The sequence below is a fragment of the Pseudopipra pipra genome, chromosome 1 (assembly GCF_036250125.1).
Source record: "Pseudopipra pipra isolate bDixPip1 chromosome 1, bDixPip1.hap1, whole genome shotgun sequence".
Taxonomy (NCBI): Eukaryota; Metazoa; Chordata; class Aves; order Passeriformes; family Pipridae; genus Pseudopipra; species Pseudopipra pipra.
This window is the reverse complement of record NC_087549.1, coordinates 40,100,610-40,126,534: the sequence shown is the minus strand read 5'-3', so window position 1 is coordinate 40,126,534 and position 25,925 is coordinate 40,100,610. Positions and strand designations below refer to the sequence as shown.

At 37.1% G+C, this 25,925-nt stretch overlaps 1 protein-coding gene across 2 annotated transcripts; it reads right to left on the bottom strand.

The window, feature by feature from the left end:
• TCEA1 (transcription elongation factor A1) lies at positions 1–25,618 on the bottom strand. 2 transcript variants are annotated; one of them, XM_064653099.1, is made up of 10 exons: positions 25,463–25,617; positions 20,521–20,583; positions 15,505–15,610; positions 7,582–7,669; positions 6,394–6,542; positions 4,482–4,538; positions 3,501–3,655; positions 2,365–2,511; positions 1,376–1,447; positions 1–317 (listed from the first exon to the last, which is right to left on the bottom strand). In XM_064653099.1, the coding sequence occupies exons 1-10, from the start codon at positions 25,529–25,531 to the stop codon at positions 309–311; spliced, it is 915 nt and encodes a 304-aa protein (XP_064509169.1). In that variant the 5' UTR covers positions 25,532–25,617; the 3' UTR covers positions 1–308. The 2 variants fall into 2 exon arrangements, with proteins under 2 accessions (XP_064509169.1, XP_064509161.1); XM_064653091.1 differs by lacking the exon at positions 1–317 and having other exon boundaries at positions 346–1,447; positions 25,463–25,618.
• Between the last annotated feature and the right edge of the window lie 307 nt (positions 25,619–25,925).

Below are 25,925 nucleotides of genomic sequence, written 5' to 3'. Positions count from 1 at the left end.
TTTAATTGGTAAAAGTTTAATGTCAACTTACTTATAAAAATGAAAAAATATTTTAAAATTCACCATACAATTGAGCAACCTGGCCCTACTGACTATCAGCTATAGGAAGGCATTTAAGGAAATGATGGTTGTGTCAAAACAAAGGCTAACTTCAGGCATGTATGCTGCTTTAAAGAAAAAAAAAAAAAAGAGAAAGGAAACCAAAAACCCCTCTTATTTGCAGGAAGCTAAAAGCTTAGCCTAGTTTTTAAAGCTAATTACAAAATCCTCTTTTCATACTGGTCCAGATGTCTTGACAATTTCTTCTTCTAACAGAACTGTCAAAAGAAAAGAATTTTTAATGAGATCTTTATACAGCTTAGTTCTACATCTTTGCAAGAAGAAACAGACATACGACACCATACTTAGGATATGGAAATTACTAGTTACAGCATTTGCTTAGATCGTAACTGTTCCTTCACTCAGGCATCTGTATACAGACACTTCTCTAACTGCCATAACATTATAGAAGGTTTTAAGGACAAATGAACTTTTCCAGGTACTGCATTAAACAATTTCTAAGCTTTACATATTATTTGGATATCTTGGAATACAGATTTGAACAATATTCGGTAATAAGATATATAAAACAAGATGCATAAAGTATTTTTTTATGTGGCAGTCTTAAAAGTATGCTGTGCCATGGCTCTGCAGAGCTGCAGCATTCTTAACACAGAAAACTAACAGAATGAGGGTATCATGCTTCCCATTGCATGCTATCACATCTTAAATTGTAAATATTACAGGCCTTCATTTCAACGTTTCTCCACTTTACTGGACTACCAGTGTTCCTCAGAAGCTTTTTAAATTCCCATTTCCTGAACTTAAAAAAAATTAAATCAAGTTATCACTGCCCTACACTTATGATGACACCGGAATATAGTAGCAGTCAGTTCTCTTTATTATCCCCCCTCTTCTTGTCAGAGTAGCAAAAATGGAGACAACGATAACAACAAAAAGTCTAAAAAGGCCTATTCCACTCATCAATGCGGAGATTAAAACCAGTTACATCACCTTTGGGCGAAGAAAGAGAAAACTAACACAGTGACTGACTAACTTGTCACTACTTTGTATGGCAAATGTTGCAAGGACTAGGTCGACATCCTGACTTCTCTCCCCCTTTGCAACTGCCTTACTTGTGTGATCTCACAACTTCAGTCAAAAATACGTTTTTAATTCAAAGGTATTTTGCAATATTAACATGGAATATCATTAATGGGCTAAAAAATAACTAAAAGTCAACAGAAAGTCATTTGTCTCATTTACTGTAAACCAAAATTAACCACAGAGCCTGGCTGCCTGCTATCAAATATGCAGAGCAATCTAACAGTCTTACCTTCCATCTGTTTCCACATTCATTACAGACAACAAATGTTGTCATGGGTTCATCAGCACTGCGGGTTTGAACCTTTGGCAAAGGCAAGAGACAGAGTGGAAAAAGAAAATTAGTATCTTCAATTTTTGTTAGTGTGTGTTCATGTAATAGTTTAAATCAAGGTTTAATATTAAGGAAGCAAATTTCAATCAAAATACAAGTGAACTTTACTCAACAATTGAAACTGGGTTTTTTTCTAACTATAAAGCCATCATAAACTTAGATTTTGACAGATTTAGTAGCACTAAAATACCAATTTTGGCGTTGAAACCGTGCACTTATTTCTAGGAAAAGATTCTGCACTACAGAAGGCTACATGTTCAGTACAGTTTTACATATATTTACCAATGTAAAGGCTTAAAAGTCTCATGATTGAAAAACAGCTTTCTACTTAAAGCATCTCATACACAAAATTAAATTATAAATGCAGTTGATCCTAAGATGAAAATTACATTCCCTGAAGCACCGTTTAACAAATTAAAGCCCTTCTTCTTGCAGTTGTAGGAAAGACTGTAAATCAGGGCCTAGGGTTAGTTGAATGGTACAACAAAGATACATGTGTATACACATATATATAATTTTCTTCTGTTTAGCCCTTCAGTACAAAAAAGTTTACGCACATTAAAACCAGTATGTTATCTCTCCTCCACACAAAAACATATTAATAAGATGTGATAAAAAGAGTTAGCAAAAACTCAGCATTGCAAAGAAACTGAAGCTCCAGCCTATACAGATACTCAGCTTGGGTTTGCATAAAATCTTTGGCAAATAAATACAACACACACTCTTTATGTAAGCACACCTAAGTGCATCCACCTACCTTCACATTTTGTAATTTGTCAGCATTTTGTTAAAAGTTCATTTTGTAATTCCAATTTTTTTTCTCTGACAATCTTTATATAGGACTTAGGCTTTAAAAAGGAAAACGAAGAGTCTGAACAACCACGCACCTGGGTGTATGTACAGTTCTTCTTTTTGCACTTGCCACATGTAAACAGATCAGTTTGGGTACCTCCTGTTTTAGCCATCTGGTGCTCTCTGATAGCTTCTTTGGTCAGATTTTTGCGCATTTCTTTCAGTTCATCACTTGCCATTTCCTGTTCAGGACAAAAAGCAGACAGAGTTTACTAGAGAGGTTTTGCTTTAAAACAAGTTACAACTGTGCGAGCCAATACCATTTTTTATTTAGAATCCATGAGCAACAACTCTACTGAAAGGCACTGAATTTCTACACATTTTTAAATTTACAAGACTTCAGTTGGGATATCTCACAGCACAGAAGCTACAAAAGTTAAAAATGTTCTTTTTTTTAAACGCAGATGGGGGAAAAAAAAAATCTGTAAAAGTTACGACGTCAAACATCTAGAAACATTTCTATGCAAATGCATTTAATATAAGATAGACAAGGGAGAGGACTTTAAAGTTCTCCAGAGGGGCAAAAAAGATCCTCTCCCTAGGTCAGATCCTTGGATAATTATCTCATTGACCTACATAGGACTATTACAGGAAAAAAATTTACACTATTTTGATTATTTGCATATTTGTACTGAAAAATACAGTACAGCCATAATTTACCATATGCAACCAGAAATCATATACGCTTCGCTTCAAAACACTAACCAAGGAGCTCAGAATCACCAATTTTCTATCTCCTTTCAAACAGTTCTAGTGTGCAGGATCTCCACAATGTCTAGTAATCTAGAAAACTATTTGTTTCATTTTTCTTCAATATAGTTTTACTCCACATCCCACACAGATGTGGAATGTAAATCTTGTATTAACGCTGTTTCACTTCAGAAGTAATCTTAACACTAAAGGGTTTTTTAGCCTTTAACATTTTAATCCAAGACATTAATTAAAAAAATTTGACTTACAGCCAAAAGTCAGACATTTAGGATCCAATAACACACATCACTTTCATGGCCTCTGCCTCAACAAAGCCCTGTAATTTAGGCTGTGCAAGCCACAAACAAGCCACAGTCTTTCAGAAGTGTGGGCAGCTTACATAAATTACTGTTATGGCTAGTAAATACAAGCCAGGATGTTAGTCCAATAGGGAAATAGTTCAAGACTATGTTTTACTTACCTCTGCTGTCATTTTGGCAAACTTGTCAGGAGGAATGTTTCCACATAATACATTTTTCCTTAGATTAGGGTTCTTTGCATCCTTGAGATTTGCTATTCTACTTCGTACTCTATTTTTGTATTTCATATCAGTGTTTTTTAATTCTTGAAAAATAGGTGCTTTGTATTTAAGGAGCAAAACATTAACAAGTAAAACAGAGCACTATAAAGGATTCATTTTGGGGGGCAACTTTTCTAAAGCAATGTACTTCTTCACTTTTGATCAAGTCCCCAACCAACAGTCACTTTCCTGTTCAACACAGCAGACTTCATGTCCTTCTGAAGCCTAATCACAGTTAAACACATGAACCATGAATTTTTGGGTAGTAGGCTCTCAACTGAAATTGTGAAAAGTCACCCATAAGCTTATGGCCAGGTTCTTGGACCTCATACTAAGAATTAATTAATTTCCAAACCAAATATTCAAACATTGACAGATCAGTGACATTTTTTTTAAAGAAAAAAAGAAGGCCAGACCTCTGTTCTAGAACTATTCAAACACTGTTACCAGAACCTCCCTTTCAAAAACTCAAAATTCATTTAGAAATAATCTTGTAGAAAATTAAATAAAGACATTAGAAAAAGATAAAGACTGTTAACAAGAAAAGGTTTTTAAATAACATAGAAGAGCCCAGCATTTTATGTAAGAAAGCTCCAGAAAGACATAAGATTGCTGCTGCAAGGAAAACATACTGAGTTGAAAACCCCCCCCACACACTCACCTACACGCATTGCTACATGTTTTAAGGCAAATGATTTCAGTTGGACTCTTTTTTTAAACACTAAATTTATGTACTGATGTGTTGAACACAGTTTGCTATTTTTGTTTTACATGAAATTTACAAATACTCAATATGTAGATCAAGTTAATTAATTTTAAAATTATCAGCGCTTTTAAAAAATATTCCTGTTCTAGGGTACACAGATATACAACAAAGGATATCTTCTTCAATCTGAGAACCCAGCTCTTCTTCATCAGCACCGATAGCAATATAATCATCTGAGGAAAACAAATACTAAAATATTAGCAAACTGAAATTCTCAGTGTTCTCTGTCCCTGAGAGCCTATTCAGCACTCTGAAGCTCAGCAAACTATGAGACACCTGCAGTAAGTCTTCCTTTTGTGTAGGTAAGTTTTATTTACTGCATACTTATCCTTTCAAAACTTACTAATTGGAAGAACAAGAATAAGTGAAATGAAGCACAACAGAAGTTTAAAGAAATTAAAAACCTTTCACAAACCCAAAAATTCTGACATCCAGTAACAAACACAAGTAGAAACAAAAAAAAACTGCTATACAGAAAAATTTAAAACATTCTATTAGGCTTGGCAAATACCCATCTCCACAGCATATCTGTGCATAGAATAAACTATTATAAAAAGGAAACATTTTATATTGTGTTTAGTCAATTGTTTCAATCCACACAATACAAGAATAAGCAAATAAATGTTTTCCATGCAAGCAAGAGGAAGATTTTATTAGAAACATAGTAATTAAGTAACAGAAACAGTATTATTAGATTTTTTTTAAAGTTCAAAGCAGAAATGTGTCATAAAACATGTAAATTAGAAAAGATGGACCACAGCAGTCTTGAAGACAATGCAACACTTGAACTACAATTTCTGAAGATAATTATTTACTGTTTCTGACCAAAACTCTTTACTCACAAAGACAGCTGCCTTTCCATGATAGCTGAAGGGCAAATTAGATACAGTGTTTTACCCTCATTTCAACACGGGTGTACTTCAATGAGCAATTCAAACACCATTTCTCCTTAGATCTCATGCCGAAGGCCATAAAACCAGAAAATAACCTTATTTTTTGACCATGGATCATCAGCTTATATGTGCTGCACAAAGCAACACATCAAAAAGGTTTCTTGGAAAACTAGCTAAAATTAAGAATACATAGAATTATAAATACTAAGATGCTACATGCAACTTTCTGGTCATAAATTGCTTCAGAAGTCTATGACCCACATATCCAGAGGACCACAAATTCATGGTACTTAATCAGCTTTCATTGTTGTCTGTATCTGAATTCATACAAATTAAAAGAAAGAATAAAAGAGTGAAAGGGGTAAACATGGATGATTCAGAAGCCTATTTACACTGGGTCAAGTTACACCCAAAGAAGAGAGAAATAGGAGCTGAGTCATAAGTTTGGTAGAAGAGCATGACCCACTAGAAAAACATTAGGTAATTCTGAGAAGTCCAGCTTTCAGTTTGGTCCTTATCTAGTATATCGTTCAATTTGTCAGCGTAAAGACACTCAAGTGTACATGAGAGGTGAAAAAAAACCTCAAACCAAAACAGTCAAGGAATTTACAGATGCCCAAAAGGCATGAAGAGCAATACAAGACTCTCTTATTCCAAGTATCTCAATGAAACATCAAGAATAAATTCATACAGAAAGGCAGCGTTCAAAAACCAAAATCTGAAGGTCCCTAGGACGTCTAGTTTAAGAAAGGCAGTCATGTATAAAGTGGCACTCTCTCAGTCAAAAAGACTGAGTTACAAAAAAATAGTGGCTTCTGCAAAAATATTTAAATAAGGCATTAAAGGAGGCAAAAACCTTCCTGAAAAGAAGTTGCCCCGTCGGAAAGTTATCAGATGAACTGAGCCACAAAATGTCCCATGTTGCCAGCAACAAAAATGTATTTTGATACATTTCCATGCTGCCAAGGTTACTCACTACTTGCAACTGGTAGAACTGGCCTACGGATATACACAAACGAACAGACACAAAAAGGGTTTATTCTACCCTACGGGGGAGGAGAAAATTAGAGTAGGAAAGACAGAAATAGAAGAGAAGAAAACAGATAAACCTGAAAACATATTCTACAAAGCTCACCTCCTGTTCTGAGAGCTGCAGAGAGCATTTCTCTACATTTCACTCGTACAGAGTCTGAAGTGCTTGGAGCTCGGGGAAAAGAAGGGATGAAAGAATTTGAAGGAGCACTACCCTCCTCCTTCCTGCTGCTGGAATTGCTACTTGAACTGCTAAAAAAAGGCAAAAAGAAAACTATTTTAATGTTTTTTCCCTTCTTCAAATGACTTTGTTTCTGGGCAAAACGCAGGTCTTTTGTTATATCCATTTGATGGCATTCCAAAATAAGAACACAGGCCACCTTTTAAAAGCTATTTATAGCTCTGGAGTCAATATAATCTATAAAGTGTCTTTAGACTATTCACCAAGGTATTCCACACAACAGTCACAGCAGGTATTTCATTCCATTATGTGGCATACAAGCTTTAATTCTCAGTTCTTTACATTAACATGAAATCTTTTTTTTCCTCCCACGGAACTTTAAAAAACAGTGAAGATACATCGCACCAACATCCACTCCGCAGCAAATGCATTGCGCTCAATCTGTTTACTGTATTGAAGGGGTACCATGGTCACAACCCCTTTGCTCCCCAACTGATGTAGTTTTGCAAACTGTAAACTAAGTTTTCAGCTTCCATCTGGACATACAGTTAGAAGCTAAATTCCAATTTGAAAATGGCTGCTGAAAACAGATTCACTAAAACCTGAAGTGTATAGAAGAAACGAGCTTGCAAATACTCTTTTGTACATGTTCTTTAGCTCTCCTGCAGTGACATTAATATGGTCTCCTTTTTATGATAACATATTTTGTGTTTACCAAAAGAAGTGCAGACTGTTTATTAAACATAAAAGCTAACAGACAAAGTAAGTATTCTAAACGTCCAGCACATGCAACTACCACAAAGCTGAGACTGAAAGTTGTTTTACAGATCTCAAAGCTCACTGCTAGTACTGAGAGCGGATGGAGCATTTGACAGATGGAATAAACAGTAAACTCATTTGGCCATATCTTGACTTACAGTTTTCTTTTTTTTTTCATGTCAACAGCAGCACAATTTATTCCTCTACCAACACACCCTTTCTTGTAGAAAACTTAATGTCTTTCAGAAAAGAACATGGTAGCTGTCTCTAATATGACAAATTTGGACCAAATACTTTAACACTAATTTATACTTAGTGAGATTATTTGAACAATCACAAAGAATTAAGCACCTTTCTTCTCTGGCTTCAGGGCTGTTTTGAGAGGAAGATGCAGGCTCCTTTTTCTTTTCTTCAGATTCTTTATCAGTTGAAGGTCCATCTGGAAATACAAAACACGAGAAACTCTCTTCTACCCAGAAACAGTAACCAATTTTAAGCAGCGGTAAAATACCTTTCACGATTTCTCCTGAACCAGCTGGAAATGCTATGAGTTCCCACTCTCTGCTTCGACCCTCTCTCACAGTACAGCCTTCCACTCTCCAACACCCTCCCAACCCCGCAAACTGAAAATATGACAACACTTCAGATTCTTCGAGTCAAGTCCGGCATCTGCTTAAACTGGCAGTGAAGACATGATGAAAACTTAGTCTTCTATGATTTATTTTTGCCAACACTGCTGCAGTAGGTAGACAGTAACTTCTTGGTTATTGCATCAAGTCTCTGGAGTAAATACTTGCCATTCGTTTTAACTATATTGCGAAAGCTAGCAGGGTTGCCAAATATAAAGATCATTTTCCTATTTTTGAAGGAGTTTTCCAGACACACAGACAGTATTTTCTGTAATAGCTCTTAAATTATTTGCCCCAGCATTTAAATATATTTGAATTTGCCTTTCCCATACAGGCTGTGTTCCACCATGATTTTATAAAGAATAAAGACATAAGTCTTTGTGAAGGCTAATCACAACATTTAACTCTAGCGTAGCAAGAACACAAACACCCTTTTATTGTAAAGAAGATTTCAGAGTGGCTAAATTGAGCTCCTGCTTTGATTTGCTCTCTAGAAAGGCTGGCTCTCCACTGCCTACAGAGAAAGCCTAGTGAGATTGGCAGCACTCACTGACAGATTTTGTGAAGTCTTCTTTCCAAGCCCTTATAGAGCCAGAATTACACTCCTAAATTCATAGACTGTGTTATTGCAATAAGCATATATTACAAACTTTAAAAAGAATTAAAAAAAGATCAAGAAAAGGAAGGAAATCTGTTAAGGCTCAGTCTTCCCCATAAAGCTGTCCTGAACTAGGCATGCAAATTCTCGTTTAAGCATCTAAAAGTATCCTTATTTCCAGAAGAACCCCATTCCCACATTTCTCAGAAGAACTTGGTGATAACACAACACACAAATTCAGGTCTCTCATTCAAACAACTGAGCTTTTTTTTTAATTTTCCTGGAGTAGAACATTTCTGTACTGGTTTTTAAATAGGAACACTAAACTGAACATGATTTCGATACTTTCCTTAACTTTTTAAGTTAGGGAATTTACCCAATCAAATATCACTTTGCTAAAGAATCATCATCATAAAAGGAGATCAGAGATGAGGCACCCATCTACTATCCCATCTCCAGCTGCACCTAAAAAGAGATGGTTTTTACAACATAGTATAGGAACCAGCAAAACACACAAAGCTCCTTCTTCAGAATATTTCCCCAGCCTTCAAGAGCTCACCCACTGTTTGTAACACTGAATTCAATCCTTGATAAATTTCTCCATTTAAGGAAAAAATGAAAATTAAACACAGTAGATAACGCACTTGGATGGATTGTCTTTAACAAGCTAAAGATGTTATCAAAAAAATTCCTAATAAAGGTATCAATTTATTAACTAATACTTATAAAAAAATAATTTCACTAAGAAAGCAAATGAAGCCATAAACACGGATCACACCAGGACTTCGCTATGACACTTGAAGTGCACAATACTAGAAGAAAACAAGTCCCATCTTTAACATGCATACTCACATGACTGCTCTCTATTGCAACAAATGCTTACGTGATATATGATTTTTAAAATCTTCTAAATACACATACAATCTCATTTACCTTCACAACCTTTAAAGCACATGATCATCTTTGTCAGAGGTTTTAAGACAAACGAATAGATCAAATAGGTATCTCTGCTTCAGCCCATTCACCTCCATATTTTTTTCTGGCTCACAAGTAGTCAAATTCAGAGCTGACCTATGTATGTCCTGCTTATTTTGCATCATACACACCACTGTGGTATAGCTGGCGTCCAGTTTTCATCTATCGAACACTTCCATTTAACCCAGCACCATTTCATCAAACAAGGCAGGCCCCTGAGAACACCTGCCAATACCAACACCTGCCCCAATGGAGGGCAGGGTGGTGTATGAGGCACCAAGATAATGCAAGAGGTAAAAGCACAGCTCCTCCTACACCTGCAGATCAGGCTGTGCAAGCATGTCTTAAACCAAGGCCAAGCTTCTTCAGCAGCTGAGACAACTGGACCATCTTCAGTAAGTATGTCTCCAAAACTATAATTCATTTAATCACTAGAGTTTACAGATATTTTTGTTAAATCCAGTTTAAGAAATCTGAAAATAAAGTTAACAATATTATCCTAACTGTTTAGAATAATATTGTTATCCTAATGAATCATATGAATCATAAATTGGAAAGCACCAAGGACAGGAGATGCTCTGTCATGCTGGATTTATTCTTAAACTCACACATTAATAAGAATATCTTATTTTATTGAGATACTGTATTGACAAAAGAACAGAATGCAATTAAGAGCCTACTAGACAGCATTTCAGCTATCCTCTGGGGAAAGGAAAGAAATGCCCTTAACAAATTAAAAGTCCCTACAAATTAACTTATTTTACATTCAGTGGCCAGACTCTAATGGAAAGGATGAATGACAGTTAACGGGAATTACAAGACACAGAAATTCTAACAAAGTAACATGGAAAAAAATGGCCCTTTTGTGAAACATCCTTAAAAATTCCAATACATGATTCACCTCAGGAAGTCCATAGAATATCCTAAATATTTATAAATATTTATAAATTACAAGTTGCTTTAAAGAGGCACAGTTCCTTTTCTCAACTCTATACCTATTCAAACTTTGAAATAATTTTTTTTCAGAAAAAAACCTGAAATTGTCACCAGTTTTAGGATTGAAAACTAATTTCACAGTTTTAGCAAGCCATAAAAAAATCTTAAAGCTTTGTTTTTTGTAAGAGAAGCTAATTTATATTAACAATTCTTTAAAATACAAAGAGCACAGTAATAATATGAATTTCCTATTAGCTATCAGAATAAGACTATCAAAGTCTGATGACTGCAATGCAGTTTCTATCTTGTACCTGTAACTACTTTGAAAGATACTCCTAGCTTCTCTGGTGAAATAATCTCTCCAGGGTCAAACATGACATGATAGTGGATTTTGTTACCAAAACAGAAATTTTAATATAATATTATACAGCCAGGTAACATAATTAAACTGAATGTTAGAAGTGGTTAACAGCTTCATCCTAGATTTTTCTAGCTATTTTACAAGCCAACACTAGACACTTGCTAGTAACAAGAAAAAAATTAGAAAATATAAAGATGTAATGTTATTTATTCATAAATCTAACTTTAAATTAAGAAAAATTTTAAAGTAACAATTTTTCCAGAAATTTTTCCTTAATGAAAGGTGGCTATTTATTCTCTGGAAGCATGTGTGAATTTAATCTAGTGAGATACTGTATGTTACTGATTCAGGAATCACCACCAGAACTTGGAAAGTTTTCTGAATAATCAAATTAAGTAGGTTAAAGGAAAGAGATATGAGAACATGTATCAGATGACATAATTAATTTAACAATGACCCTCATATTTAATAATTATTTAGGCTCCATTTTCCAGACTCTGACCAAAATAATCTTGAGATGCACAAGCAGCTATACTGGTCAGCAATTCCTCTACAAGATATAGTAAGACATAAAGGTAAGATCAGTTAACCTTCTTCCTAGTTGTAGTTTTGTGGGGAACAATAACTAAGAACTATGAATAAAGAACAAAATCATTACTTGTTTGCTATTTTTAAAGTTTTTTTTTTATTATCAGTTACAGAGGAGGATGACATATGGACTTCTGCACTATATATGTTTTTCACTTATATAGGACAATGTAATTTGCATCATGTGTTATTATCTCACCACTGATAATCCTAAAAAATAACAGATCTACTAACAGTACATGGAACGGTTCCAAATATATATTTGACAGGAGTTGATTTCCACATCTCACACTTGATATGAAAATGAAACTACTGAAATTATTTTTGCACTTGATTCAACTTGATGTCTTGTAAAAACATGTACTCTTCTTATCAATAGTAAACAATAGTCTTAAACACTATTAGACTCTAATTTAAAATCTTGTTTTGTCAGTAACTTTTTTTTATCAAAGCCAGTAGGTTTCTAGATGTCCTTGAACAACTTCACCTAAAGACAGCATTAACCTGTAAGATAGTCCTAGACTGTACCTGCTTGCTCGAGTAGAATCAAATCCAGGTGCAAAATAACAAAGGATATTATGAACAAAGTAATCTGAGTAAAACACTTCTGTGAAGCCTGGCTGCAGTTATTAACACTTAAACATTCTTTTAAAATAAAATTAGTCAGGCATGTCCTTCTTTGAAATAGGCATTTCAAAATGTTGGTGGCCTCACCTTTAGTTTTCAATACTGATAACAGATGATCACTTAATGTTAAGATTATTGTCCAATGATTCTACATTTTTATTCAGTACATAAAGTTCCTGGAGGTGAGTTTACTTACAGGTCTGGGCATTCTTTTTCACTGTATACTCTTACAGTTCACCAAGTGATGGAGGTTAAATTCCTTAAGGAATTTTTGTTGCTTTTTTAATATAAAGAAACACTTCTCACAACCTAGATGAGCATGCATGGATTCATTTTCTGCGTGGCATACTCTGTAAACTCAGCTACTTGGCATAACAATCAGTATTTGCAAATCCTGTGTTCTAACTGAACAGTATTTTATTCTGAGAGCCGAATTTGGTTCCTTATGCAAATTGTGACCACCCTGGCCGCGTGGTTTAACGTTCTTAAGACAATATCTGAGAGTACCCCTGCACTGTGGCTCTGCCAGTGAGTCACTTCAGACAATGCTCACCAACCCTGTGCTGCGCAGCTCCCAACCCCCCTGAACAGCCACTGCTAACCTGTCAAGGCTCTAGTCAAGTCATAAAGATCTGGTGATTCACAACTCACTTTGATTTCCTCTCATGTTTCCCATGCACTCTTAAAAACTGAATTCTGATAGCATTGAACTGAAACAGTACATGCAGCCAGAACAGTAAACAATTCTTGCCTAAATTCAAAATGTCATTTATAAAAATAACTCACAAAGACTTCAGACCTCTGAGTACAATGCTCGGTACGATTAACAGCTGTCCGCTTCTGCTGCCATCTTTGATCCACACCATTTTACATGCACTATAAACAGCATAATCGAAACTGATTTCTCAAGCAGCTCAACATACGGTATTTCGTATTCTTCCGAGAAAGTCAAAACTAATGATAAAACAGAATAAGAGTACTTCGTAAGATTCCCACCCATACTTATAGCCCACCTTTCACAGTTATGAGAGTTTAACTTCTAATGAATAACTGAGCAGTGATACAACAGTGAAACATTTGTCCTACTATGCTTTATTACAGGTCTATGTTACAACCAAGGAGAATTTAGCTATTTAAGTTTTGAATGCTGTATTTTCAGGAATAATTTGATTTTATGTAATAAGCACACTACCATGACTAAACTAGACCTGGCATGATAACGTACACCCAACAATATCTGTCCTGTAGCAAAAATTAGTGCATGAACAAAGGTCACACCCACTGCCTCAAGACATATTCAGTTCTGATTAATGCCAAATATTTGTTATTTGCTTTCCAGTTCCTCACATGTCTGACTTCAGCTCTTGCAAGAAGCCTTAGGTAGAGTCTCCCAGCTGTGTTAAAACAACCTGAATCTAGCAAGTTATGAAAGGGAAAAGTCCCCCTTGCCCCAGTTACTGATGCAATTCCTGTGCAGGAAACAGTAACTGCAAACAGGCTGGACCAAAAAAAAAAAAAAAAAAGTAGTTGAAATTTAAGCCTGAAGTAATAAACCAATTAGTTTCCAACTGGTCAGTTACCAGCTGTGATCTCCTGGACAGGCACTTGAGCACTAGTTGTAGCACAGGAGGCATCTGTGCAGAAAGAAAGCCAGACCACCCCTTTCAGCAGCAGCCTGAACCCAGATTGACCTGTCGTGACCATCAGACACCACATTCTTGCTCCGGAGTATGAACACCCTCTGGTCCTCAGGCAGGACTAACACTCCCCATGTTTCAGAGCATTTGAACACTTTAAACATCAGTCAGCTTTAAGTAACAATATATTAAGACAAATTTGACTGACTGAAGATACTCAAGTGTTAAAAAAATGAGACTACTATTTTTACTGTCTCAACAAATAAGCAGCAAATTCTTTGGTTGAAGGACAGCAATAACCAGGTAAGTCCCCTACTCCCCAAAAAGAGCAGCATCCAAGCACACTCTCAAAAGCTGAGTATTCTGTTGGAAAAGAGAATATCTCCTCTACTTTGTTCCCTAAACTAAGCTGCAGTATCAAAACTCTGAACTCCAGAGAAAAAAAAAAAAGTAAAAACTACAAAACATTGATAGGGATTTGGGTTGTTTTTAAACTTTGATTAATAACTTGAGAGCTAGATCACTCAATCTAGCTGCTACTTTTAGAAGTTTTTAGAGTAACTCAAGTTAATATGCAAGTCCATTTCTCCACTTATATATCTTATCACTTTTATGCACTGATATAATAAAGTTGGACTTAAAGTTTTAAATGGAAATTTAAAAATAAAAAGTATATTATTTTCACTATTTACCAGATCAGATCCTATAAAGATCCTTTATAAGCATGCATTTTATAATAAAAGTCATTATGATTTTAAAGATATTTTATCTGCATGTCTAGTATTACCTAAATTTAAATACTAAAACTAACATAATTAGTATTATCTAACTTTTTTTAAGGTAGGCTGAAAAAAGTTTACTGTAGAGGCTGTTGCTCCTTACTAGAATATAAAAGTTGAAAGTTGTGACAAATTGTCCATTTTTACAGGCAGAGTATTTTCTACATAATTTACAAAATGGGTCATTCAGGAATGACCCATTCAGGAACGACCCATATCATCAGGAATAAAGTACCTGATAAAACACTTCATAATTGATAAAAACGAGGCTGAGTTCAAATGGCAGGGGACACTAACAAGTCCTGGTATTTGGCATATTCTTCAAGACAGAATGGTAAATATTTAAATCGCAACATAAGTTATTTTCTATTTAAAAATTTTAAGCTTCCTAAATCTTATTTTACCTAGACTTAGATACAAAGAAACAAAATAGAGTGCAGCACAGTATATGAACAAAAATATCTGGATAGAGTTTGAGATTTGCATGTTTTCAAATACATTAAGTACTACCAAGTAGTACCCTTGAATAAAATCTAACAGAAAGGTTTCGTTAACTGCATTAATTGCTTTAAGGGAAATTAAACAAAAAGTATTAACTCTCTAATTAGTAAGGTGTTTAAAATTATGGTTTTAAAAAAATGCAGACCTATTTCTCACTACCTGTAAGTTCTAATACATTTTTAACATCATTTTTATGTTGTTCTTTTTCTCATCACAAATCACTTCATAACCAAACTTCAAAGCCTCCACACTCTCCTATGAGATTTTGCACTAGTTCTTCAGAGAACTCGTTATATTTGACACAGGAAATAGTAAAGAACAGGTTTGTTAGCGCCTAGTGCAGCAGCACAGTCACTCCAGCTCAACTGCAGGCAACAAGACTTCAGATATGAATCACATCAGAGAAGCTGATTTCCTACTGCTTGCCAGCCTCAATAAAATATATTAACTGCTTCTCTGAATACACTCTCACCGTAATGCACTGGTGACAGTCAAACAGTAAAAACCAGTTACATCAGCACAGAAAGTTTCAGCACTTAAGAGAGGAGCACAAATATATCTTAAGCAAGGCAGTGTCAAAGATGTGCATCAAGACTACATACAGTCAAAACATGCAGGAGCGGGGAAGTTTGTTTCACCATACCTAACAGTTTCTTCCAAGACTTGATAAGAGATTTTGCTAAAGATGTAACCTCTTCATCTGTGCTTTGCTTGCGTATTGCATTCACTGACATTCCAATTCTGGTAGACTGCAAAATAAATAGAAATATACACCACAGAAAGTGACATGAAGATCATTTAACAAGTAAACATATATAAAGCTGTACTTGAGCACATTTTTTTTTAAAGTATCTTTTCTTCTTTGCTTTTGTGATTTTTTATTTTAAGATTAACAGGATGAAATGCTGCAAGCCTTTATATAACTTATTTTAACAGACTTATTTGCAACAGACATCGCAAAAAGAAACACAACAGTCTCCATCACAGAAGTCTAGTGAGGGGGTGGGCAGGAGGGTAAAGGACTGTATTTATATTTTGTTATGATCAGAAGCTTGCTAACTGCTTCACTAGCATCATAGTCTTAGAATTCCCATTTAGTCGTGGCTGTGGAAGAAGTTGTAATACCAGCTGGGAGTGAGCACATTTTAGTTTCCTATAAATTTTGGCAATACTGAGATTCTTTAAAACCTTTAGCACAGAGAGTTCTGCCTTTAGATAGTAACAGAACTCTCTGTGTTTAAGATTTTAAAGAATGACCCAGCCTCTCTCTCTCTGAAAAGGCCAAGACAGCTTTAAGCCTTTGCCACTACTGCCACCTATAGAGAGAACAGAGGAGTAATTTACAATCCACGCCTTTTAAGACATAAATTAAGCTCCACAGCAACATTTTAGAAGAGTTATGACTGACATGTTCATGTAACAAGTACAAAATTTCCACACTTTTAGCTTCAGAAGAGGAGAAAAGTATTTAACAATACAAACAAGGATTTTATTACCATTTCATATTTTGACCAATGACTAAATTAATCGTTCTTAAGATGCTCAGTTTTGTTGCATTACCATTGACAGAACTCACTAAATATAAATTATTCTACTTACTTTTGCAATAGTTCATCATGAATTTCCTTCTCCTTTAAAGGAAAATTTAAATCTTTGTGGCTCGCTAAAAATGGAAATGATTTGTTCCTGTAAATTACTTCTTTCAACCCACACAACACTTTTTGAGGCACCATGAATATGCTAAATGATTGGAAACATACTGAAATAGTCAGTAGCTATTTCAGCCAAGAAAACACATCAAATAACCTCAGGTTTGAGCATCAGCTCTAAACATGCAGTTTGGATTAAAGAAAACAGATGGTTACTCACCTGTAACCAAAGTGTTTCAAGATGGACTGACTCTGCTCACTCAGATTAACAGTACTGGCCAATTCTCTTGAAATTTTGAAACTGAATCTCAACATTATGTTCAGACAATAAAGAATAACAGGTCCTTGAAAATCCATAAAGTATCATATTTGAATGAGAAAAATGTATCTACAAAAAAACCCCAACCCTCCATTGATAGATATCTGGGCATAACCACAGCCTACACTCATCAGCAAAGAGAAAACACACAATCTTACAGACTTACTTAGGTAAGTAAAACCCAAAAACTCAAGTAAAACTCAAAACTAACTGGATAAACTAATTTATTATTTTGCTCACACAAGAGAGACAGATTATGGTAACCATTTAAACTGCCAGCTTTCTTAAGGCAGTACACAAAAACAGCTCATTTGTTTGCTTTTCTGGAGCACTTGATCTGGCCTGCCTGAAGAGAGGGGAAGGAATTGATCTGCTAATTTATTTGCCCACTAACACAGGTAATTGCAGAAGATCAGTTTTATATTCTCAAAATGGCTGTGTTTTAATGACAAACCAGCAGACAGCATTTGAAATTTCCTCAGCCTTTTTGTCTATGGAGTTGTTCTTTCGAGGGCCATTTAAAGTGAAAAACTTTAAAAAATGAAGTGATTTTGAAGTGATTTTAAAATGAAAAACTCCAGTATTTTCATTCTGCAAATTCTAGAGTACTTTTCATCTGCTTTCAGCGTAAAGATGGGCAAAGATGGCATAAAATGGGCAAAGATGGCATAAGACAGATGTTTTCACCCCTGAAGCATTTGAGCTGTAGGCCAAGCAGTCTTCAGTGGATATGAGCAACAGTGAGCAGAAGTAACCTACAACTGAACCCAAACCAAAGCATATGATGGCAGCAAGTCTTTTCTAAACCAGAACAAATGAGGAACATAGCAGGGGAAGAAAAGCAACCACTGAAGCAAGCAGAGGTGTTACCAACTTTAAACTGTGAGAGTATGAGGATAGAGAATTGGTGAGGACAGAGAATTGGTGAGCTCTCAGACAAAGCAGAACCAAATCAAATGCTGAAGAACAGCCACTTCCAGGTTCCCAGGTCTCCCAGCTTGCCAGTGAACTGGCACGAAGCCGTTGACAAGGACTGTACATCACAGTCTAGTTCTGCATACGTGTGTGTAATTTCCAGTTAAACCTGTTTGTTAAAATAAAGCCTGTCTGTCTCACTCACTGTTTAGCTGCACACTGGCCACAATTAGCACGAGGGACATGATGCCTTTAATACTGTGTGGCTGCTAAACAGCTTTGCAATTCAGACCGCCAGAAAAATCACGTGTGAGGAAAGGCTACTGGCTCCCTGCCTAGCTGAGCAAGGATCAGCTTGCTTACATAAAACTCGTTAGATATCACAGTCGTATTATTGTCTATAATCACTTCAGCTTTCTGTGAAAAGAAATCTAGCAAGAAAGACACAAGACATGAGCACAAGTCCAGACTACTGATATGCATCTTCCACATACTTGTATACTGTTCAGAGGACTCACCAATTCAGACTGAAGCAGCAGTCATGTTACATGAAAAATCATTGCTTCTCTTATTACGAAGGAATAACAAAACTATCACATCTGCTAGCAGTGCTTTTCTCAATGTAGTCAGCTTTCAAAATGCTTAAAAATGGGTGTGGAAGTATGCTTTTCACTTGTGTCCTGCATTTCATCAATTCACACACATCAATAGATACTTCAATCTACACAGAGTGCAGTAAGTGCTCCCACTTTCTCATGATCATCACCCTTCCTGACACGAGCACACTAATGATCCACTACCAGAGCAATGGGTATTACTTTGCATTACTTTGCATTTCAACTCTTGCTCCATGTTCTCCATTGCTTAAGCAAATTTGGGAGGCCAATGTAGAAAGTTTACATCAGACATTACATATTTATAGAACTCTCAAGAAAAATAATGTCAATTTGAGTCTAAACATGTTGCTAAATGCAATCTTATGCAGTGGAACTGTTTTGAATACAGCAGTGGATATTTAAGGATAACTTCCTAGCTAAGTCCTAACACAGTCAACACACTATGCTAAAATACTTTATCCCTTTAGACCTACTGTAACATGGAGATATCTTCTTTACAAATTTGTATGGTGCTGCTCTAACACAGATTAAAACCAGTCTTTTACTGCAGATATTATTTCACACTAAAAACAGGTACCTGTAATATGGAGGGGAATAAATAAGCTTCTTTCAAGTAGGATAGAAAATTGGACAATATTAATATGCAGCCCTGTATAAATTAAGTCAGGGTCACATAAGTACTCTAAAAGGCAGACACTTTAGTTTGTCTTGCAAGATTAAGAGTCCTCCTCTGGTGATAATTTTACTAATGTTTTTATTATAACTAATAAAAGAATAAGTTATATATGTGTATATTCTTCAGATCCTCATGGTTCTCAGATAAAATTGTTCTGGTGTTCTATGTAAAGCTTCCCCTTCAGTCTTCTTCACACTAACCAGAACAGGTTTGCACAGAAGCATTGACAGAATTGTCAGAGCACTTGCACAGAGATTTTTAATTTCAAAGGCAAAAAGCCCCATTATTACACAAATACTTTGCATTAAGACCAGGACAAAGAAACTTCAAAGAATAAGGTTAACAGAAAGTTTTTCTGCGTTTTGTTCTTGTTCTGTGCGGGGCATTTTTCTGCGGGGTTCTGAGTTTGTTTTTTTTTTTAAGGAAGGAGGTTGAACACAGGGAAGATGGTCTCAGTTCTATCAGCCATGCTCATTCATGCATGAAGGTGATACATTAAAATTCCTATTTTCTGTCACAAACAGAACTATCAATAACCTACTAAGTTATTACTAAGGATGCATGAATCAAGAATGTCCTTGCTACTGATACTTTTAAGATTTAAACTTTATGGCTAATTCTGTACCTGTGACCATTAACTGTCACCTAGAAAAAAGTTATTTTTCAGTCTCCTCCAATTTAAAACAGGCTACCACAGCAAATTAAGTCTTAGATTTACCTCTATAATTTGAAAATTGTCACAGATAGGGAATATCTGGTTACTTTGGAACAAAAGCTGTTAATTGATGAATTATGTGACAAACTCTGAAACTTGACAGGCAAATAAAGTTTACCCAGTGTATTTTTTGAAAGAATTTATAAGTAGTACATTAAATGCTGTGTTAGAGATGCAGATATAAGCAACATTAGCGAGAACATGCATGAAACAGGGAGAGACTGTACCACTCCATCACTTCAGCCCAGGAGAATAAAAGAGAAGGAGGAGTGTAATTACCTTAAGAAATACAGTACTCAGAGTTGGGGGGTAGAGTGTCAAATACGACTTGCCTGAAGGTATGAACTATGTTTCTCCTCACTTACAATCCAAAACCAGAACTAACTACATAAGAAAAGATGGTATGAGCTATAATCAGGTGCATTCTCCTTTAGGAGGAAGGAAATACATCACATATGTGTTAGAGTAAGAACGTAAGATTCTGTGGAAGGTAAACTCATAAGCAGCTCTTCCCCTTTTCCATGTCAAAATTCACTACTTTGAACTTATACAGAAGGATAAATTTTAAGAGCTTCCTAGTGGAAGAAAACACTTAAGTGTCCTAAATTATGGTGAATTCAGACTACTTTACTATGTAACAAAACTGATACTTCCAAGGACTTTCTACCTAGAAATCTACTTTAATAGCACAACCCTCTTTCAAATTTGCTGGCTCCACCTTCATCACTACGGAGTATTTGCAACGTAACAGCAATAAAAAAATCATACCTGTAACAACTCAAGGGTCATGGGAATATTCTTAAGCTCCTTCAATAAATCAAGAGCTCCAGCCTGAAAAAAAGAAAGGAGATAAAAAGGTCAACCTAGTAGCAATCAGAAACGTCAAATATAATGCCAACAATATACTCTTATCTGTCTTCAGGGTTGCAGACTGGATTCAAACTATCAGTTCTCAATTTATCCACAGAACAACTCCAGGACAAGGAAAGTTCTAAGCTTTAAGGGGTCTTAACTTGGAAATCCAAGTATTGACTCAAAGACAAGGGAAGTTTTATCTCACGTTACTAAAATATCAGTCAAAGCATTCTGTCAATTACCAACCAACACACATCCTCAAGGGTACTTCACTTAACAGCATCAGAAACAATCCAGACGACAGTAGCAATTTTCAGTTCAGAACAACCACATCTGTTTTAGCACAAGAATGAGTTGAGAAGCTCTGCAGTGGTGTGGTAAAGCCATATATCATGAGGTTTTCTTTTTCCCTTGCTAAGACTATAAGGAAAGGTCCTAACTAACTTCTGTGTAAGCAGTAACTTTCTAGACAGATGAGTCAATTCAGAAACTGTACTACCATGTATTAACAAAGTCTATACGCAGCTACTCTAACAATTCATTCCTTAGCAATGTTGGCCTTACTTAAAAAGAAAAGGTTTCATAAATGTGAGATCCATAATTCTCTTTAACCTCTACAACCTTCTCTACCACCTAACCACCTCTACTTCAGCAAAGCTCTGCACCATCCACTTCTTATCGTGCACATGGTTGTCAGACAATAGAAACCTCCTAAAGGCTGAGATGATTTGGCTGTTGAATTCAAGTGCATGTGCTGCTGAGCCTGTGAGTTACGAAGAGCAAGAAGGCAACTGCCTTTGCATCTAAGAGGCCATTCTACTTAGGCCCAGTTCATTACCTTCCCACTTGTTTTTTTTAATTCATGAAATTTGGAAATAAACCCCACAAAATTTCCACCTTGCAATTCTTTGGAATTTGACCCCTTTTTCTTTCCTTCTCTCTGTCTCAACTAATCCTATTTTGCTTTGCATTTTGCTTGCCTTTATTTTCGAATTCTCCCTAATCAACTTCTAATATGTCACCTGGTGCAAGGAAACATCTAATGTTCTGCTGCATCTGCAAGTCTTCCAATTTAACCACTAAAGATAGCACAACAAATAACCACCAAGAGGCTGAGAAAGATGAAGGTAGAACATCTGTGTCACGCAAAAGAAACACAGGTTTGGACACCTTCAACTGTCTGCTACAACCTCTGTTTTCAAACAGTTCTGACTCAAGCCTCCAAAATCAAACATTTCACTAAATACCACCTTATACAAATTCAATTCACTTATAAAACTAAAGTTTTACTATTTTGCCAAGCTAGCAAAAAGCCTTATTTAACTTTTATTCGTGATATGCAAAATTTCTCCAGTTTTAACCATAGAATTTTAGCTGCAATGATGCAAGACTGAGAAATGTCATGCTGTTTCAGGTGCTAAACTGAGTTAGCGTACTAAACCCTTTCTTTCTCTAAACAGCCATAAGTTTGGTTTCTTTTCTGCAAACCTAGATTCAAGTGAAGCAAGTTAATTACCTTCACTGCTACAAAACAAAATTAAATTCAAGGAAATTTTCTTAGCTGAAACAAAACTAATGACAGAAGTCAATGTGCCGTTTTCAAAAATGGTCTGATAACACTTACCTCTCAACCAATTGATTTATCAGCAAACTGTAAACAGTAACTTCAATAAACAAGGGTTACTGTAGTCTGCAACTTCAGAATGAGTGACACTATAATGCAAAGCAGCACACTCTTCATCTCATCTTAGAAATACAATCTAGTCAAAATTTCTTTGCCTCTATTATACCCCTTTCCAATTGTACATGTCAAAACAATTTTATTACTCCCAGAGTAAACATTTTACAAGACTAGGAACTTGATACATAGGAGGTTAACAAACAAACAAACAAACAACACCAAAACCAAGGTAGCAGATATTACCTATATTTTATATTAGTTTCTGTAGAAAATTACCAAAATTTCTAATGAACTAATACTTTCCAAGCCTTCACACTTCTCTAATCAATTATACTGTGCACCAAGAATTAGATACTTTAAAATTAAATTTAAATGGAATTTAAACTGACACCAATTAAACAGTTTTTCATAACCCCTTTTCATAGCATAGAAGTCAAACCCCCTCTTTTTCTCAGAACCAAAGTGGAACTTGCACAGTACAACTTGCAAGTCCTTTTTTTTCTAATGTAGGACTTCTCTGTTTATAAAAAACCCCAACCATTAAGACCATTATTATAAATTTTTCTTTAAAGGCATTTCTATAAATTTATAGACAGTGAAAGGCAACACCCCATAGCACCAGGTTGGCTGGCTTCCTGTTTACCTTGTTACTTAAATTAACAGAAGTCAGCTTCATGCAGATTTAGCAGATTACTCCTCTCAGCTTCTCTCAGTTGATCAGATCATAACACCACAGAATGGTGGTCTATATTCGTATTTTAAAGCTGTGCTTCAGGCAATAGACAATGGAGTGCATTTTTGAAGACAGCAGAGCTATCTAGTTATAATTCTATTCTACTTAAGGGAGTAAACAACAACATGGACAATTTTACATTCTCTTCTCAACCATTCTTGATTTTTTTTTTAATCCATGGGTGTAGCCTTATTTCTCACATCTATTCATTACAACAGCTTAATGAAAGAAAAGTATACTGATGTACAACAAAAGCTGTGAGGAAGACACTGCAGCTTTTAATCCAACTGCAGATATTCTGAAGGAGGACTAATATCTATTTCCACTTGAAGCAACAGCAGAAATATGTATCTCACAGTGCCTTAAATATTATATCACATTACTATTTACCCCTTCAAAACAAAACAACTGCATATATCACTTTACTAAAATAGTTATGAAATCTGCACAGCTACAATTAAATCCTTAGTCAATCCCCGAGAGTCTGACTCAGAAAGGGTGCCTGCATGACCTGCCTTTTCCACTCATCAAAAGGAATGCCAAGGAGTGCTCTGCCACAAGCCACAGAGTCACCTTTTGTATGAGACATGAAGCATCTCTTGCCACCTGAGTCTTGACAACTTCAGAGTGAAAAAGTATCAATGCTTTTTTTTTCTTTTACTATTAATGGGTTTTGTCAAATCATTCTCATTCAGAGAAACAGCCCAAATACCTGTTCTTGATGAGTAAAAATGGAGAAAGGAATACAAGAGGTTGTCAAGGGCATCATTATCCAGTGGGTACTTGTGTAAGAATGAGTTTCTCAATTCTTCTTCTTCTTTGTGAGACAATAAAGTACCTTTTCATGGAAATCACTTTAATAAGTTTGCTAAAGATAGTATTTTATCTGCAGCGCGGAACTAGGTAGGAAATCACATTGTGCAATTAAAGAATGTGTAATTAAAGAAGGTATCATAAATAACAAAGACTAGTAAGGAAAACACAGAGATCTCTCCTGTGTTAAATACTGATGTACATCCTCTCCTTCCTAAGGGGTTCGGTAGGGATAAAAACTAAGGGGTTTTATTATTGTACACACATGTATTTTGGACAAACTGTCAGATTTTGACTCCTGGCCACATCAGCAGCTCAAGCCCTCGGCTTCAGAAGGTTTGAGACAGTGTCAAACTAACAACAGAGTTGTTACTTGTGTGCAGGAAGGAGCTGGAGCAAATGAGCTCTATTCCAACACAGTAAAAACATACAGCGCTCTGGTACTACTCACACTCTTGCTCCTGGGACAGAGGTGAAAATCAAGGCCCAGCACTGGCTCCAGCCAGGCCCAGCTGTGCACGCTGTGTTCAGCCACATCAGACCTACACTGACCCCACCGAAGTCACTGCACCCTCCACTGAGGTTTGAAAGTTAATTAAGTTCCACATGCTAGAGCATGGATACATGTCCCCAGCTGCTGCTAGGAATTTTATCCAAACTCCTAACCCTCCCAGATCACAGAGAAATCACAGAAAGAACAATCACAAATACACAAATTTTCAGAGAATAACAATGTGCCCACCCAATATAGAAGTAGTAAACAGAATTTAAAATTTACTTACATGCTATTTTATGTAACCATAACCAGTTATTTGGCTGTTGCTGTACACCCTGATTTTACTTACTTTGATGGATTTATAGAAATAGTATAAACATATGTTACCTAAGTAAGTTCTGTATGAAGGGCATACATAATAATTGAGTTAAGCTAACTGAATTCTGCCTAATAATATTCTACTTCCATTCTCGGGTACAAGTTATTCTCCTGATTAATAAACAGAATTAAAGTGTTTCAGGTTAGAGAAAAAAAAAGAAAGAAAGAGGCTCACACTCCCCATCTGCTTCTGAAGTTTACCCACACGACTCTGGCCGCCCTGCCGCAGCAGGGTTCGGGTTCTTCATTTAGCGCATCCCGCATAAAACTCCAGCTTTCGCGCCTGAAAGTGACAACACCGACCCACAGGGGACCACCACTGCAGCATTCTCCTCGAGGGGACTGGGCTTCCCACAAACCCCCGAGCGAGGCCAACGCCGCGATTCTAGTGAATGGGGAGCGAAGGGAGCAGCCCTCCGCAGCCGTTCGCAGCCGCTCACGGCGGGGGCTCGGGCGGGAACCGCCTCCGCTGAAGGCGCCGGGGCTGGGGCGCCGGGGCCGCTCCGCCGGGAAGCAGGGCCGGCTGCCGGACCGAGGGCCCCCCTCCTGCGCCGGCGGGGCGGGGGAGCCGCCGCAGCCCCGCGGGGCGGAAGGAGGCGCCGAGGCCGCCTGGCAGCGAGGGGAGAAGCGGCGGCGGGAGCGCGAAAGGCCCGGGCCCGCTGGGAGCAGGGAGCGCGGGGCCGGCCGGCGTCGCGCCCGGGCCCGCGGCACCGCCGCCGATTCGCCTCCCGCCCCGTCCCGTCCCGGCGCTCACCGCGTTCTTCTTCTGCACCATTTTGTCCATCTTCTTGGCGATGCGGATGATCTCGTCCTCCGTGGCCATGGCGGCGGCGGCCCGGGCAGCGGCGGCGCCAGGCAGCGAGCGTCGAGCGCCGGCCGCGGCAGCCAGGCAGTGCTGCGGCACGCCGAGAGCAGGGGCGGGGCGGGGCGGCGCGGCTCGTACCGCGCCCCGCAAAGAGCCCCAAACGCACCAGGAGGACGATTAAATGCCTTGGTTGGGCACTGGAACAGGCGTCCCAGGGAAGAGGTCACAGCACCAAACCTGACAGAGTTCAAGAAGCGTTTGGACAACGCTCTCGGGCACGCGTTGTGACTCTTGGGGTGTCCTGTGCAGGGCAAAGTCAGAATACCTCGATTCTGTGAACCTCTCACCCTCTCCCGCCCACAGACAGCAGCGCTGCTAACGCTGCCCCGGTTCGCACCCCGCGTAACAGAGC